Source organism: Agelaius phoeniceus, chromosome 4 (genome assembly GCF_051311805.1).
Source record: "Agelaius phoeniceus isolate bAgePho1 chromosome 4, bAgePho1.hap1, whole genome shotgun sequence".
Lineage (NCBI taxonomy): Eukaryota > Metazoa > Chordata > Aves > Passeriformes > Icteridae > Agelaius > Agelaius phoeniceus.
In genome coordinates, this window is record NC_135268.1 from 11,879,137 (window position 1) to 11,897,068 (window position 17,932).

The window sequence follows — 17,932 nt, forward strand, 5'->3', positions numbered from 1 at the left end:
TGATCCCTGTTACAGTGTTACTAAATAAAGATGTTTCTGGGCTGAATTCGCTTGGGAATGATTCAAGCTGTGGGGAGCACTCCCAGCTCTGCTAGGCCATCGGTATGAAGGAGAGGGGATTTGGCCACAGTTTAGGTATTGCTCTGAGGTGGCTTCTCATCCTTGCAAGGTGATTTCTGGTTTCATGAGGAAACTTTGTCCCCCAAAGAAAGCTTTACTGGGTTAGACCTGGGATTCCCCAGAGCTGAAATTGTTAGGGGAAGATAAGGTGGCAGGAATCAATTTGTTGTTTGTCTGAACTTAGGGTCAAGAAGAGTGCACATCCCTTGCTCTGAATGTGGAGGGATTTGGGAGCTGGGCTGAGCAATCATTTGCTGCACCCCCAGAGCCCTGTTCATGGTCCTGGCCAGAAGTGTGACCCTGCAGCCCCTGTGAGCTGTGCCCTCCTGGAGCAGCCCAAAGCACGGTGCTAACCTGGGTTTCTCTTGCAGGTGTGGACTGGAACCTGGACACCTCACATGAACAGTGTGCATATGAACCAACTGGGCTGAGTGGGATCAACGTGCTGGCCTTGAGATTCCTTTTTTTGCAGAGGAAACCACAATTGGCAGAAACAGTTTATGTGCTCCCAGATCATTCTACTGATGTGCTTGACTGAAGTGTGTAGGCTTTTTGCAGAAGAACTTACTAACTGACCTTTTTCTGTGAACATTGTGACCACCCATTCCCCACCATCATATGTTTCAACTTAGTTAGACTTTCTTCTTTCCTTTTCTCCTCTTTTTTTTTTTTTTTTGACATAACTTTCTGTTGAAGCTGTTCTTTGGCTGGTTGGTTTTAGTACTGTAAACTGCTTCTGAGCAAACACAGAAATTTAGCAAAATTATGTAAACTTGATCCTGAAGTTTTAGAATGGCAAATAAATGTACAATTGTTTACATAACAAATGGCTAAGCAGAAAGTAAATTTCAATATGTCAGTTATAGAGGCTCTACTTTATGTAGACTTAAATTAATGTGAGATATGTACCTTCATATTCAGAAATCTGGATGTTTCCTTCATACATTAAACTATTAATAAGCATAACTTTTCTACTTGTGTAATTTAAATAAGTGATAAAAAGAAAAACACCCCAGGCATTATCAGAGGGCCTTTTCCAAATGTGTGTTGGATTTTTTTGAGAAAACATACATTCTTTGTTTGACATTTGAGGAGAGCTTCCTTGCTGAAGGCTCCAGAGGCAGGTCTCTTCCAGAATCAGGCCCATGTAGGTTTATTTGGAAGAGTCCAAGTGGGAATTCCCGTGTACATTGTTCGGATCTGTCACCTGTGGGCAGAGGTAGCAGGAGATGAAGGAGGGTGGGTCCTGTGAGGCCGGGCTGGGGAGAAGTGACCCAGATCCAGTGAGGATCCCTGTACAGCTCCCTTAGAGAGCACTCAAAGGAGATCTACTGCTCAGATTTAAGAAGTATTATATGGTTTTATTATCGTTCCTCCTTAGAAAACCAAGCAAACACCTCAGCTGGCCACAGAAACTACTGCCTTTTAACTATTGTGGTATTTGAGGTGTCCCCAAACCTTTGGCATACCCAAGGCTGTATACCTGTCCTTAGGTGCTGCTCTGAATAAAAGCAAGTTCCTTTTCCCAGCAGTCTGATCTCCTGAAATACATCCTGTGAAGATCTGGTGCTAGCAAAATGGATCCCAGAGTGAGGAACTGCTTGGAAAAAGAAACTCCATTTCACACCTTATCAGGGTGTGGGTGAGTGCCCTTCCCCTCTGCTGCTGCAGTCATTTGCGGCAGGCTTTAGTGCTGTTTAGGGTTACTAATTATTAATCCTACTGAGAAATAGTGCTCAGTATTTATTAGCACCATGAATTCCAGAGTATTTTGTTGACCTGGGAGTTACATCCATGCCTGGGGCAGTAACAGGCCTGATGCCACCACTGTGGCAGTGGGCTGGGTACAGGAGATCCTGGGTGGAGGGAATTGGACCATTTTTATTTCCAGATAGTTTTGGGGTTTTTTTCCCCACAGTGTAATGCTTTTTGTTTGTCCAGTAAACCAAGCAATGCACTCTTTTGGGAGCGGGCAGGTGCTGTTTATTTGGGGGAAGGGAGCAGACCAGGGTTAGAACAGGAAGAGAACACAGTGCAGTGCATGGTCTAAGGGATGTTTTGACCTCTCCTTGCCACAGAAAGGGATAAGGAGATGGGTCAGAACCTGGCTGGGAAGAACATTCCTCATGTGGAATGATGAAGTGTTTGGTTATGATTAATTACTGTAGAATATAATCAGGCTGAGAGAGTTCGGGCTGTTCAGCCTGCAGAAGGGAAGGTTGTGTGAGCTCCTCACCGCAGCTTTCCAGTATCTGAAGTGGCCCAAGAGGGACTCCTGTCAGGAACTGCAGTGATACGCCCACAAGCAATGGGTACAGTGGAAAAATTTAGACTAGCTATTGGGAGAAAGTATTTACTGGAAGAGGGGTGAGACAGTGGCCCAACCCCGGCAGGGCTCAAAGCCGGTTTGGACAACACTGCCAGTCCTACGGTGTGATCCCTGGGGATGCCCGGTGCAGTGCCAGCTGTTGGACTCCGTGTTTCCTTTCCAAGTCAGCACACACTCTGTGATGTGGCGGGAGGTGTCCCGGCCCGGGGCAGCCGGGTTCCGACCCAGCGCAGGGCACGCCGTGAGGCGCCGCCCTCCCCGTGCCCTCAGCCGCCAAGGGGCGGGGCGGGGCGGCGCATGCGCTGCGGCGGAGGGGGCGGAGCCAGTCGGCATGTGGCGGCTCGCGCGGGCGGGCGTGCGGACCCCGCCGGCCCTGGCTGCTCTGGCGGCGGCGGGAGCGGGGCCGGGCGGACACGGCGGCACCGAGGGCTGGTACGAGTGGGCGGCGCGGTCCCCGCCCGTGCACTGGGCCGAGGGCGGGCTGGCGGCACTGCAGGAGGCCACCGGGCTGCCCTGCTGGGCCGCCATCGCCGGCGGGGCCGCCTTGCTGCGCACCGCCGTGACCCTGCCGCTGGCCGCGCAGCAGGGGCGGCTGCTGGCTAAGGTGCGAGCGCTGGGGGGCTCTGAGGGAAGGACCGGTGGAGGGGCTGAGGGGGCCGTGGAATGAACATCGCAATTCCTTTATTGCAGCGGGTTTGGGGGCGTTCGTTTGGGATTTTTTTTTAACGAATTTTTACGGTTTGTGCTTTTTTTGGTTGTAGAAGTGAGCGTGTGTTGCACTCTCATGTAGTAAGGTCTCTTATGCTGTGGGTGGTGACTTTGTTCACTGCCGAGTTGTGTCCTCATGGCCTTTAATTTATTATTCTTCATTTTATTTATATATATATACAATTTACGTATTTTATCATATGTAACACAATATATTTGTAAACTACGTACAGTATATTGTAAATAATACATTCTATTATATTGTAGTGGTTTTGGTTTGTTAATTTAAGATTTTTCTTAAACATATATGTATTTTCTATTATTATATATTTATATTTGTATGTTATTATTAGTTTTTTTAATTGTCGGTTTGGGGTTTTTTTAACATTGAAGTGCCATTACAGCTGGGTCTTCTTAAGTGGAGTAGCTGATTACAAGTCCTGAATGTAGGCAAAAAGATGCTTGTTAAGAATTGCCCTGGTTTCAGCTGTAATATAAATCACTTTCTTCTTTAAAAAGTATAAAATCTAAAAAGATTAAAATTCTGTCTTCATTTCATGCAGTAGTAAGAGAGTATCTTTGATTGTTACTGCAATTACTTGTCACTGTTATCTTCGCGTGGTTATTTTGTTTAAGGATGAAAGGTGTTTACTGATGTTGAGCGAGCCATTAACAAGATGCCTTTTCCCTCACAGGTGTTTCCTACCCCTACAAGTGTTAAATTACAGTGGTAACGAATACGTTTGATGCCTGTGCTGGTATTAAACCATAGAAAGTGATTAATTTGTGTAATACCCATTGAGGTATTGAATTTTACAGTGGCAATGTGTATTAATTCCTGTACTTTATTAATATGTATTAATTCCTGTACAGATATTAAATTTTACCGTGATAATTAATAAGTCTAATACTTGTTCAGGAGTCGAGTTACTAGGGATAAGTAACAACAGAGGTGAGGGAGGGAGGGAGTGTTACCTGCCACTGTGCCCAACCAGTTCTCCTTTTCTTTAGCTAGCTGGAAAACCTGCAGCCTGAGATTAAGGAGCTTGCCCAGCGCCTTCGCTATGAAGTTTCAGTGCGTGGAAAGCAGCTGGGGTGGTCTGAAAAGGTGGCCAGGTATGAGGGGGATTGCCCACACCTCCTGAATCCATTCTGGAGTGGGGTGTGGCAGGAAGGAAGATCCCACAAACAGCGTTATGGCAGCAAGGTTCTGCCGCGGCCCACAGCTTAGATTTTCTTTCCCCGCCTGTGATTTATTTATTTATTCTGTTGCCTTTCAGCCATTGTCCATGTCAAAGCTCAGACTTGTGCTTTCCTCTCCCAAAGGTCCCACTTTGCCCGGAACATGCGGAGGATTGTCACGGAGCTGTACATCCGGGACAACTGCCACCCCTTCAAGGCCACCCTGCTGCTGTGGGTGCAGGTGCCCATGTGGGTGTGCGTGTCCCTGGCTCTGCGCAACTGCAGCATCGGTGCCCTGGGCTCTGAAGGTGGGGAAATGCACTTGTGGAGGGTTTTGGGGTCAGAAAAAGGGTGTTGTCCCACAAATAGGTGCTGTACCTGGACACAAATCTTCTCTCACTGTCACCTCTTATCCACTTGCTGCCTTCACAGGCACCTTGTTGGTTAAAGAGCCCAATGTCCCAAGCTTGGTGTACAAGCTGATATAAAAATCAGTCAGCTACTCAGGTTTTAAACCTAATATAGTTTAAACTTAATTAATTAATTAATATCAATAATAAGTAATAAATATTTGAAATTAGTTCTAAACTTAATGTAGTCTGACAATCCTGTTTAGCAAATCCTATTACACGTGCCACACTACACTCACTGTTAATCTGTTTTTCTTCTCTTTCCATTCTCTTTCCATGTGAAATACTGTAGACAAGGTGAATGTGTAAGAGTCTTTTAAATTTAAAAAGAAATATACTGATTTTTTAGACAAGAGTTTATACTTTGTTCTTTTAAGCAAAGATATGGCTAGTTATACAGCTACTAAGAAGAATATAATTTTCTCAAAATCAGGAAATAAACGCTGTAGGTTACTGCATTCCTATTTCCTCACTGACTTGTAAAGTATTTGAGATTGAAGTATTTTTTATTGCAGATTTACCTGTCTGTGGCTGTCATGAGCTAAGCCAGATCTCAGCTTGTATCTCTCACTTTTCTTACTTATATTGGTAGTAGAGCGTTAGACCAAAGATTTCGGCTTTAATTGTACTTACCATGTGGATAAAACATACCTAGAAACTTTGGTCTCTGATTTAACATATGGTACAGTTCTGGCTCACTTGAGACAGCAAATTATACTGAGTTCTGTATTTTCTTCAATTTTTTCCCTGTAGTGCAAGAACAGTTTTCCTCGGGAGGAGCACTGTGGTTCACAGACCTCACAACACCTGATTCCACATGGATTTTGCCAGTGTTCCTGGGGCTGGTGAATTTGCTGGTGGTGGAGGTATGTTGGTGGGATAAACGAGCAGCAGTGACTGCAGAGGGCTAACACGTAAAGGTGGCTGCAGATTATCACTGCTTCAAATGCACTGGGCAGAAGTGAAACACAATCTCTTTGCTCTGTGTATTTTAATGTGTTAGGTGTTTTAGTTCAGAGGCCTCCAGGTCGGATGGGACATGTCTCAGATCTATTTGAGCTTCAGTAATATTAGTCTTGACTGCAGTTTCTTTTAGAATGCTGCTCTGATGAGATTTCTGGGTGTTAATCCTCACTACAGCCATTTCAAAAAGAGTTTGTTTGTAACTGTGAGTTTCTCCCCTTTCAGATCTTTGCTTCCCAAACAAAAATGCCAATTTCACGGATCCAGAGGCTTGTCACCAACTTCTTCCGTGCGGTGTCCGTGGTGATGATCCCTATTGCTGCCACAGTGCCTTCTGTAAGTACCCAGGTGACCTTTGGGATGTCACCTGTGCCTGGGCTGTTCTGGTGCTTCAAGGACAGCCCAAAGGCCTCACGTGTTTCATGTCTCTGCTGCTGTGTGCTTAAGAAAAGTCACATATTCTGTGTGTATGCTTAAATCTCGTTGCCTTTGGGATGTTTTTGTTCAAGGAGGAAGACTTTGCAAACTTGAAAGGTGTTAATGTCCATGTAGCCTGCAAAAGGAGAGGAAAGCTTTTTGTCAAGACACACAGGCGAATATTTGTTCACTGGAAACCAGTGTAGTTCTTAAATTAGGAAATTTTCCACATCTTCCTTTCTTCAAACGCTTATCATTTTTACCAGGTTTTCTACTGCAGAGTGTTCTTAGTAAAAATAAAGTGTCTGGTTGTTTGGCTCAATTATAGTTTCAAACACAGAAATTGAAGGAAGCTTAATATGAATTATTTTAAGAGCTGTCAAGTGTCAGTGTAGATGGCACTTTTCCCCAGAGGAGTGCAGAGACAGACAGTTACATTTCACATGGAAGCCATTATTGCAGATGAGAGCAGGAGGAGTGGTTTAGGTGAGTTATTTTAATCAATCCCTGGGAGTAGCCCACAGCTGTGGTTCAGGAGGAGCTGCCTGAAGCTGGTGCTTTGCTTGCCTCCAGGGAGCTGACGTGTGCTTGTGTTATTGCAGTCCATGGCGCTGTACTGGCTGTCCTCGAGCCTGGTGGGGCTGTCCCACAACCTCCTGCTGCGCTCTCCTGCCTTCCGCCGCCTGTGCCGCATCCCCAGGACCCCGTCCCACTCGGACACGCCCTACAGGGACATGCTGGCTGCCTTGGCCACCAAGTACAGCTTCAGGAAACAGCACCTCTGAGCTCCAGGAGGAGCTGCATCAGCAGTGAATTCATGCTGTTCTAGTGAGATGTACTTATTTGCTGTATATTTATTTTCCAAATAAAATGCTGGCTGGCCACGAGGAAGGATTGGTCAGCAAAAATGTGTCTTTACTGGTAAGCTTTGTTTCAAGGGAGTCCTTTTGTAGCTGCAGTAGTCCAGAAATCCAGGTTGGTCTCCTGAATTATCATAAGAAATTGGCCAAGTGAGTGTTAAATAAAGCTGAGACTCATGTACAGTGCCTCTCTTATAATCTTAAATCCTAAAGGCGAAAAGGTTTGGGTTTTTTTTGTTAAAATGATCATGAATTAATTATTTACCTTAACTTTTTTCAAGATTCCAAGCTACTACTGTGATGTAAACTAACAAAAATTCAGAAGCAGAAATTTTTAATGCAGACTTGTAAACATTTATTTGAGTTGTTGTGATAACCTAGTGGAACTTGACAGATAGGGCTGACTAAAACCAACAGTTTAGAAGAAAAAGTGCAGATGTCATTGGACTCACAACACTGCACTTTACCTGTAGGGATGTTTCACTGAGGTCTTCCACTGTTTTCACTGTTAGGAGTCTCACAACATCAGTGATAGTTATGTCTGAATGCTGCCAGGATGTTTTTGTACCAAAAAAACTTCCCAAAACAGGTGTGAAACTGAAGGCAAAGCAGCCAAAAACATCTCATCTAATGGTGTCTAACAATTCAAAACCCACAGGTAAGGAGATGAGAAGGTATGTGATAAAGCCCTTTCCAGGTCTGCATTACAGGTAAGATAATGTTCTAGATTTTTAAAGGGTCTTAGAGGTTTCTCTGAATGAATATTGTCATTTTGTCTCATCTGAAGGTGTTGAGAAAAGACTGTGGAAAGGGGAGTGAGTTTTTGTCTGGCAAGCTGGTGGTAGAGGGAGCTGGTGCTCCATGCAGTGCTAAGGGAAGTCAGCTCTCCTCACTCAGCAGTCTCACCTGAGAGGGGCTCACATTCCCAGCCTGGGAACAGGGCAGGCTGGCAACAGCTACGTCTTGTGTCAAGTAAAAAAATAAAATTATATTTTTTGGGAAACATAAAGAGGGCTGTGAAACTGGTCACTGAAAAAAATGCCTCACAGCTCTGTCGGGACCCCATATGTTCAATGCAGGAAGCTGGCTTTGCTAGATTTGCAGTTCTCCATTTGTTTACGTTTGTTTTACACCATTTTAACCTTATAAAATTACACTCAAGACCTGCCAATGCGAGATAAAAGAGAATAAGGTTTCTCCAGTGAGTGTATTTGGTGGTGGATTTATCACAGCATTATTTTAGGTCTGGAAGAGGGTTGTTGCAATACTGCATGGACTTAGGAGGGACCCTAAGCTTAAGGAACTGAAGTCAGGCAATCCAGATTCCCTGAATGGGTTCTGTTCAGAAGTGCTGAAATATCCTGGCTGGGTGATACTTGTTTCATCCTCTGTCCTGAAGATACAGTGTGAACTTGGAGAACTTGATGCTTGTTGTCTTTGTGGTTGTGCCATGCAAAAAGACATTGTTTACACAAAAGCTTACCTCTGTTCCCAGCCATAGTAATGACTCTGTTCCAATACATTGTCTGGACTAAAATCCTTGTCTCAGTGTTAGATGCTCTTTCTAGGAAAGAGGATCGGAGATTTGCTGTTTGCCTTTTTATGGTAATGCCGTTTTTCTGTTGTCAATCCATGTCGATGAGACAAAGATGGAGCAAAGATACATTTAATGATGTGTGTCAGGTCAAATGAATGCTCCTTGACTGAGGAAGGGCTAAGGGAGGTTTCTGGAGAAGAAATCAGAAAAACCTGTTGCTGTGTTCTCTCAGAAACCCAGCTGAAGTGTCTTAAAAAAGCCTGTACAATATATTCTTTGTGAATGACCCTTTATTATTTAAGTAATGTGGTTTATAGCTCTGTTTTAACTGTGTCTCCACCTCTCCTGTTTGCTTCCTGTTCTGGCTTTGCTGAAAACAAAGAGATTGTAAGCAAATGAGAAAAACCCAGTAGTGAAAAATAATTGTGGTTTTAGAAAGGAGGGCAGTTTCCTTCCTAGCCCCCCTCTGATTATTGGCCTGAAACACTGTAAGTGAGATGAGCTGGCCCCTGTCCCATTGAGGAATGAGATATCAGTATGATCCAACAACTTTTACAGGCACGTGGAGGGGATGCTGCTGTCTGCCAGAGAATTTGACACCTTGCCAGTCCACCTGGTGGTTCTTTGGGGTTGTTTTAGTGGGGAATCCAAACTCCTCATCCAAAGCTCAGTTACTAGGATGGATTCCTTGAAGTGCAAGAATTTGTTTTCCTGGACTGAGTGTCATTTCTGGCATGGTTCCATGATTTCTGGAAAGTAAAAATCTTCAAAGTACTGTTTAGTGCACTGCTGTACACACGGGGGTGCTCCTGCTCCTGTCAGCTGCAGGGTTGCTGGGTTCTGAAATCCAGGACAGGCAGTCAAGCATTAGACTAAAACTTTTTTCCTCCTCTGTCTTTCATCTTGGTGCTGTTTCAGAGCTTAATCAGGCTGTCCTTCACAGTGTACACTGCTTTTCCACCTCACCGCTGTGCCCCTTTGAAGTAACCCAGTGCTCAACACTGCTGAGTTGAAAATAATGGGAAGAATTTCTTGCTGCTCCCTCTTTGTGGCTGAGGATGCCCAAGGGAAGCAGGCAGATGTCTGGAACAATCTCTGGTTGTCTTTGCAAAGCCCTCCAAAGTTTGTGCAGCCGTGTGGCCAGCTGCCAGCAGGATCCCTTTTTCACTTGGTGTTATTAACCTACCTATATTTAATTAATCTGACTGCTTTCTAATGGTAAATAAGGTATTTGCCATTCCTTTGAAGCTCAGCATAGTGCTAAAAAGCAACAGCAGCTGCTGCTTTCCTGAGTGAGGTGTTCTGTTCTATTTTCTGAGTTTCAGGGATCACAGAAAAATTGAGAATGAGGGATTAGTGCTTCACATCAGTGGTGCCTCGATGATTTTGATCCCTTTTTGCTGCACAAAACTGTGGTTATGGGCTTTGGGTTTGGGTAGGGATGTTTGAAGAAGCCTGTGTAAATTAGGTTCATCATTAAGGTGAGTGCACACATCCCCATGTTCCTTTATTTAAGGAGTTGAGGTCTGTGGATTCATTTGTCAAGATACCTATTCATAATTTGATTGCCTTAATTAACTTTGCAGTTGGAGTAATAGTAAGTAACTTTTTTTAGCCTGTTTTACTTAGTATAATCCCCTGCTTTTGTTTGAAAGTGGAAGAGACCACTACTGCCTTATTTGTAGGGACTGGGCTTCTGGAGGAAATCTTCCAGCTCCCATACTCAAATCCCTCATGAAAATAAGAGGGATTGTGCTGTGTGCTCTGAGACTTAATATTACCTGGCCTTTTCAGGCCTGGAGAGAGGTAGGGAGAGCATTTCCCTATGCCAAGTACCCTGCCTTCCTTCCTGCAGGGCAGTCACACTCCTGCGTTCTCACTTGAGCAGTAGAAAGGTGGTTTTGGTACTTGCTACTGAGAACAGCAGAGAATTTGGGATGCTGTCACAAGATTGACTTTGGCTTTAGGAGTCCAAGGCTCAAATGTGTGAAATGGAGGGGACAGAGAGGTTGGAAAGCCACTTGGAATATCAGTGGCTACCACACAGGCAGTAATGGGAAGAATGTTAATTGGAAACAAATGCCAGCCTTCAACATCATCCATTCCTGAGGAAAATGGCCCTGTGGACTCAGGAGTTTGGGGCTGAGTGTGTTTATCTGGAGTGTGCTGGGGAGCTGTTGGTCAGGGGTGTGCAGTTGTTCCAGAGAGGGTGGAATGCCAGCCCATGGTGAGTGATGGATCCTTGGAAGTGCAAGAGGGGAAGAAGGTGTGTGGATTGTAGTTACAATGTGCTCTTGGCAGGCAAGTAAAGCAAGCCGGGAAGTGCTTTTCCACTCTGGTGTTTTAAGATGACCTGAGATGGGCCAGGAATCTTCAGGCACGGACATGGTAAGTTTAGAAATACTTAAATTTGAGCAGGGCAGATCATCTGCTTGGCTTTAGGGCTGTGATGGATTCCCATTTGTCCTTGTGTGTGCTTTTCACTTGGGGAATGTGTGTAGGAAAATGGTGAACTGTGAACCTTATCTGACAGGATAGCATTTAAAATATGGATTTCCTGGAAGTTTTGAAAGGCTGGATTTGATTTGAGAAGTCTAGTGGAGGTACCAGAACACTCAAGTGCAGTGATTTTCTTTCAGCACCTGAGTTTGAACAGAAAACTGACCTCTGTCCTGCTGACAGAGGTTTATCAGGCATACCTCAGTGGGAGCTGCTGCAGGCAGAGAACACGTTCTTCTGGATGAATTCCTGACCTTGAGCCCTCTCTGTCTAGAAAATAAATGATAAAATCTTCTACTGGGGGAAATCAGTTGCTTAGAAATGTAGCTAATAAAATACAAATAGTGGTGGTACTCTCTAGGCACGTAATTTCTGCTTTGAGGAAGAGCTGGAGATTGAAAGTTGGCAGACAGCAACTTTCTGGAGGTTTCATATCAATGGAGCTTAAACCTTGTAGGTACAACTAAAGGGATTTTAGTTTAGGTTTAGTTTAGAACTCAAGTTCTTTGTGCATTTTGTTAAAGTCCAGCTGGCCACATAATGAAAAAAGGTTTTTTGGGTTTTTTTTTTGAAGGGTCTGTAAAGAGGTACTTGATACTCACTTAGCTGTTTGGAAATATTTCTGTTTCTTGTTTTTAGGACTTCCTTTAATGCATCGCCAGAGTTACAGTTGAGCACTAGGTCCTATTAACTTCTGTAAGTGGAGAAGGTGCAGCTTTGTCAGAAGGGAAATGGGGAGGGACTGCAAGTGGGTCCATGGATTCCCAGGTGGGGCCATTTGCCTGGAGTCCCTGATTTTCCTCTGTAATCGCTGTGCAGTTCATGGTTTTTATTTCATTACTGCCTAAGTGCTTGCTCCAGAGTGCAACCAATAATTCTGTTGTATTTTACAAAGTAAACAAGCACAGATTAATTTGCTAATAAAACTTTTGCTAGTCTTGCATTTTTCCACTTTAAATGCTCTCTCTGGAAGGCTGAGAGATAAGCTTTATTTGGAGATATTTAAAGTCATGATTTCAGAAGTAAGTCCCCAGAGACTGACTTATGTACATGACAACAATCTTAAAAAAAATATATGGTGACCTTTTCCCCTTCAGATGCAGATTGTTTCGAGTGAAGTGATGGTAGAAGTTGAGAGAGAGGAGGAGCGGAGATGTTTTGAGCTGCTTTAAGGCAGCATAGCTGTACCCTGAGAGCTGCTCCTGCAGGTAACTGCAGTTCCCTGAGCTGTGTTTGGTTGTTTCCCAGCATTTCCCGTTGCTGCTGCAGTGTGGCAGGGTTGCCATGGCATGTCAGAGTGGAGCAGAGTGCAGCTGACAGACCATGAGGGCTTGGAGCTGCAGTGTGTGTGCTTTTCCAGGGCTGCCAGCTCCCCCAGGACTGCCTCCAAGAATAGTCTGGCTCAGCTCTGGGTCTAGATCATGGTGGTTGCTGCCACAAGCTGTTTGCTCTTGTGGCAATGCAGAATTTGGATTGAAGATGCTGGTGGAAAATCAGACTGAAATCTGGGAGGTGCTGCACTGCATAAGTGAGGCCTTGACTACTAAGCAGGTTCTAAAAACCCTAAAGATAGGAAATACTGAATACAGGGAAAAGTAACTCCACTACTCTGGCCAAATGAAATCTGTCTGGTGCTTTAGCCTTTTATAATATTTCTCCCCAGGTTCTGTGAGGTGAGAGGATGTTCTAAGGCTGTTAAATTATGCAAAACACAGATTTGTGGTTCAAGGCTGAGCTGAGGAGCTATGTTCCTGTGCTGTCAGCATCTGTGGATTTGGGTTGGTTTCTGTCTTTCCTCATTGCTCTTTGGATGAGCATCACTGGGACTTGTTGTGGGCCAAAATTTTTCCAAGTTTTGGCCAAGTGTGTTATTTTTATGCTTCATTTGAGTGAATCCATCTAAGTTCACCCTTTCAGAGAGTCTCTGAAGTCTCAAACCTGCTGCTGCCAGCAGTTCTGTGACTGATTTCAGTGGAATAAAGATTTCTTTCTTTTCTCTGTTTCCTTCCTCCTGAGAGTAGAATGATACAAAGATTGTTTCTTTTTTACCCCTTTGCTTGTGCCATGATTTGGACACATGAGTGGACAAGGAACATGTCTCCTTTTTTATCTGTAACATGACTGCCAAAAATACTGAAATGATTTAGCACCCAACACTTGTTTCTCTCCACAGTGTATGGGTTATGGCTGAGCATTCCAGCATGCGTGGTAGGATCCTTTCTGACTGTTTCCATCTAAATATTTCTGGTTTATGAAAGGAAGCTGAGCAAATAAACTGCTCCTCATCATAGGTCTCTCCAAGTTTAGAATATCTTTCAAATTGCAAAAGAAAAGCTCAGAGGGGTCAACTGTGTGAGCTCTGTCTGAAGTTTATCACTGATTAAACCCCCTCAGCTTATTTTATGTAGACTTCTTGCCTTTTTTTTGGGAACAAGCCTAATTACTATTCCAAGCTTGCAGCCTCTGTTGCCTTTTATTACTAAAATTTGATGCTGGAATGCTGAATATCTTTGTGAACCCAAGGATATTCCACCCCAAAGGCTTGATTCTCAAGCCATAAAGGCTTTGTGTAGGGAAATATAAACAAAACTGATGAAGGAATTTGGAAATGCAGGTTTTGTGTATGGGTTTTGTGCTCCTTCACACCCTGAGGACAGCCAAAAGGCAGGTTTTTCTATTGCATGTCATAGGAGCTCACTGAGCCCTGGAAACAACAGGACCTGACTCCTAAGAGCTGTTTTCTTACGTGCAGAAGACATTTTTGCTCTAAGGAATTTACTCAGGGAACCTCATTAGTGTTACATGTGGCATGAATTCACCTCCAGAGACATGTAACCATCACCCTGGATCAGTGCATCTGGATGGTGGCAAGATTCTTTAATAACCAGCTACAGCTTGGTTTCTGTAGAGTTATACCTTTTTTTTATTTAAAGACTACATGTGTGTCTGTATGCAGACACAAAGAGGGTATGTGACCTAGGGATGTACATTTATTTGCCATTTATTTCCTTGTGCCTGTGGCTGTGTGTCACAGAGCACTGTGAAATGGCCACAGACAGTTTCAGTGCTGGCAGCTGTGCCTCAGTGCACAGGGTGGGTAATGGATGTTCAGAGGGTTGGGGACTGCATGAGGCTCTTGAATGTGCTGTGGGAGATGGAGTTGGAATGAGACCCCCCCCTGTTAGGTTTCTAGGATGGCTGTCCTAATGCTCTCTGCCTTCCTTGAGGAGCCATAGGTTGTTTAGCAGCCATCTGGCCTTCAGGCATTGCATTCCTTGCCTTAAACTGCTCCCATCAGCTTCATCTTCTAGGAGGAGTCAGTGTGGTGTGGTTTTACTGTCTGAGTACTGGCAGCTGCTCCTCACGAGCTTGTTGGGCTCCTTTAGACCCAAACAGGAAACGCTAACTTGCCATTTGGAGTTTTCTTTGTGCTCCTCGTAGAAAAGTCCAGTGCACTCTCGGCTGAATGTTTCATTTGCTGTGGGAATTTCTTTGGCTAATGCAGTTTTTAAGACCTGTTGGTTCATTCAGAGGTCGAGGAACATTTATGTAAGAGAGTCCTCAACAACATTCCTTTAACTTGGCAAGCTGAAAAAGCACAGCACCAATTTTGTCTTCTCTTTGGAGTATTAAATTTTTTGCATTGATCCTCTTAATTTCCAAAGAGTAAAACTGCTTTAAAAGTCTGGATACAGCATCATGTAGAGACAGGCAGTATGGATTAGTTCCCATTGATGGACCTGTCTCCCTATTAATGAGGGTTATCCCAAACCCCAGCACACTAGGTTTTCAGGTAGACAGAGGTAACATTTAGCTGAGCTTCCACACTCTGCCTTTCTGCTGTTGGGATTTTTCAGGCATCCAGACATGGTGGAGATGGCAGGTGTGAGGGAAGGCTCTGTGTTCTCTGTGTGTAGCTATTTCTCGTCACTGAAAATTCCACAGTAATTTGGTGGTTTCTGTCTTACTTGCTAAGCAAATAAATTCTCAAAGGCATTTATCTTCTCTCAAGTCCATGAAAACCCCCTTTACTTTTTTGTAAATTTCACATTAAAACATCAGGTTAGGAAACATTTGTACTGATTTCTTTCCCTAAAAAGGCAGACAGACTCTTGCCAGATCCAGCAAGGTAGATTGAGGGCTGATTTTCCTGGGCTGCCTCATGTCAGTTCAAGCAATAGGAAAGTGAAATATCTCTCCAGAGGGGTGTTGGTTTGGTTGTTTTTGTTTTTGTTTTTGTTTTTTTTTACATTAAATGTTCTTTCTTGCCGCTTCATATGCAATTATTTGATTGTGTGGGCACGAAATTCATGTTGAGATTATGTAAAGCTGAAGGAGGAGGAAAATCAGGGGCACTGCTGAGACACGGGGGGAGATCCCTTGCTGCTTCCTGTGATTTCAGTTATCATAGAAACACTTGAAGGGAATCTGCCCTTAACTTTATTTGCCTCCTCACCATTTCCTTTGGGTCAGAATGATACTGATTGTTTATCACCCTGTTTATTGACAGATCCTCTGCTCTGCAAATATGAACCCTGGTTTAACAACAAAAGTGTGTTTTATTGTGGATTGATGGAGATGTGTCAAAGCTGTCTTGTTAGGGGAGGTTTCCTGAATCATGCTGGGACATTATTTTGTAGAGGGATAGCTGACATGGCAAGAACCAGGGTGAACAATTATGTGTCAGTGTGTGGGCTCTCCTCCTGGAGACCTCACCTGGGCAAGTGAGGCAAATGACATAAGAAAGGGAATTTGAATATGGAAAATTTAAAAAAATGAATTGGTGAGATGCCTGCATTGAAGAGAGTAGTTATGGAGTAATATTCAAAATTATTTTGACTGTGTGGCAGCTCTGTCACTCCACTGCTGCTTTTCAGGACTAGTACTTTTTACTCACACAGGATTTTTATGATTATGAGAAATTAGGATCCACTTGTTGGGTAACTCAGTGACATCAGAACATTCCCACTGCTCCAAACTGAGAAGCAATGATGCATGTTTGAAATGGCCAGAAAATAGCCAGTTCTGTCCCTTATCCCAGGAAAGTTACCTGCTAAAGCTGCTGTGTTTTGCAGGTTTTTTTGGGGAAAAAAAAAGACAGTGGATGTGATAATTTCATGTGAGAGAAACCCCAGGTGATGACAAAAAGTTGTTTTGTAAAGTCCTGAAAAAAAACTATTTTGACCTTGAAACGTGCTCAGCCTTTTTTGTCGTACTGCAGTCCTTGCAGTTATACCGGTGGTGAATTAATCTCTTTGTTAGCTACGTCTGAGTGCTCAGGAAAATTGATCCCTCAGCTGGGCGAGCATTCCAACATTGTTTTTGTGCAAAGAGATGTCACCATTTTTAATAGCACATCCTGGGAGGGTGGCTAAAGCTTCTCACTGCTGATAGGGACACGACTGGGCTTTAAATGAAGGTTGGAAACACTGGCATACTAAGTATATTCTAGCGCCTAAACACATATACACGTGTACACACACACTTGTGTCTCTGTCTTTTACATGTGTGAGCCTTAAGAAAATCTGCAGTTTTGCCGCTGATCTAGTAGGTTTCCTGTCTGTAACAGGAAAAAAATGTGATTTTTAACTGTATAGGTGTGGAAACTCATCTCTCGAATCAGAACTGCAAGGGAAAACTGCTATTGTAAAGAAAGGTAAATGGCAGCTTCAAAATACTTCATACATTTATCCTTTTTTTTTTTTTTCATTCTAAAATTTTGGTAATTTTGATAATTGCTCTCAAGCCTTTTCTAAGTGCTTTTTTGTAATGACTTTCAAGTGCTTTCTCAGATTTGTTTTCAATATGTTTGTCTTGTAAGCAACAATTGATCCAAGTATTTTACTGCCTAGAAAAAACAAATCCAGATTTTCAGTAAGCATTCCTGAATTTTTAAAAAGTTTTCCATACTGCTGGAGTATTGGAAAAACTGCAGTTCTTATGGTCCTTTATGACTTGAGCCCCTAATATAAAGCTATAATAAAAAATTTGATTTCTAGCTTAGACTTTTATGTGCTTGACCTCCAAATTTCAGACACTTCTTTGTTGAAATTGAGCTAAACCTAGGAAGCAAAGTGTTGTGGTAAGTGATAGGCGGGAGGAAAGTACACATTGTGCTTAAAGCTTCTTCCTCAGGTGGTGATTAGTTGGCCTCCTAAGATTATTAATGAGGTAGAGAAATTATTGCTGAAGCAATCACGGAGTCTGGTTTTCTCTCTGGTGAGACAATTTGGGTCCTTAAAAAAACACAATCAACCTACATCTTTTTGGAGTGGATGAAAGTTGCTGATGCTCCTGGCTGATGATGTTAAGATGCTGCTGCCTCATTTCTGCACTGTTTTTATCCACTGGAAGTGGGCTATGCTGGCACAGGTGTGAGCTCACACATTGCCACATGTGCATATCTGTTGGACTCTGTGTCACTTTCAGGAGTTTTCACACTGAAACAAGCAGCTTTCCAGATATTTTGTGGTACCTCAAAACACTTTTTTTTTCCCTATAAGTGTTTTCTAACTGCTTTTTCTCAGAAACACTATTTATTTTCTCCCAAAGCTGGTAGTCTGAAGTGCCTTTTACTGTTTCATAGAATTCTCTGAGCCAGCTGCAGGTGATTTGCCTTTTCTTTCTTCCTGCAGTACTGTTTGGGGAAGTTTTGAAGTAGAGGAGAACTCCAGCTGGAGTCCAAAGTCAGTGCTCAGGAGAGGGCAACCCTGCCCAAAGGAGCCTTCAGGTGGGTTCCCAAGGGGTACATGGGAATTTTGCTTTTTTTCAGTCATGGACTCATAGAGTTTTGAGATTGGAAAGCCCTTCAAGGTCTGAGTCCCCCTGTTCCCCCAGCACTGACAGGGACACCACTAACCCAACTTCTAAGTGCTTCATGCTACAAGTGAGCCAGGAGTAAAATGCA

At 43.6% G+C, this 17,932-nt stretch overlaps 2 protein-coding genes across 10 annotated transcripts in view; both read left to right on the forward strand.

Moving 5' to 3' along the window:
• The window catches only part of ANKRD17 (ankyrin repeat domain 17), a 68,765-nt gene extending 67,679 nt beyond the window's left edge, over positions 1-1,086 (forward strand). For all 7 annotated transcript variants that reach the window (XM_054633267.2, XM_054633269.2, XM_054633268.2 and 4 more), the window contains one exon: positions 492-1,086. In XM_054633267.2, coding sequence (XP_054489242.2) covers positions 492-551 — 60 coding nt within the window. In that variant the 3' untranslated portion in view covers positions 552-1,086. The remainder of the gene's footprint in view (positions 1-491) is intronic.
• Positions 1,087-1,846: 760 nt separating this feature from the next.
• On the forward strand, positions 1,847-7,043 carry COX18 (cytochrome c oxidase assembly factor COX18). 3 transcript variants are annotated; one of them, XM_054633280.2, is made up of 6 exons: positions 1,847-3,053; positions 4,173-4,273; positions 4,484-4,647; positions 5,503-5,615; positions 5,938-6,048; positions 6,732-7,043. In XM_054633280.2, exons 1-6 carry the CDS (start codon positions 2,631-2,633, stop codon positions 6,912-6,914), a joined length of 1,095 nt encoding a protein of 364 aa, XP_054489255.2. In that variant the 5' UTR covers positions 1,847-2,630; the 3' UTR covers positions 6,915-7,043. The 3 variants fall into 3 exon arrangements, with proteins under 3 accessions (XP_054489255.2, XP_077032922.1, XP_054489256.1); XM_077176807.1 differs by having other exon boundaries at positions 2,488-2,881; positions 4,169-4,273; XM_054633281.2 differs by having other exon boundaries at positions 2,915-3,053; positions 4,169-4,273.
• The last annotated feature ends 10,889 nt before the right edge of the window (positions 7,044-17,932 follow it).

Excerpts from the sequence above, each read along its gene's own strand:
- COX18 (XM_054633280.2), top strand. The coding sequence starts at position 2,631 with ATGTGGCGGGAGGTGTCCCGGCCCGGGGCAGCCGGGTTCCGACCCAGC. Across the intron at positions 4,274-4,483 it reads TGGTCTGAAAAGGTGGCCAG|GTCCCACTTTGCCCGGAACA; the intron begins GTATGAGGGGGA and ends CCTCTCCCAAAG. Across the intron at positions 5,616-5,937 it reads TGAATTTGCTGGTGGTGGAG|ATCTTTGCTTCCCAAACAAA; the intron begins GTATGTTGGTGG and ends CTCCCCTTTCAG.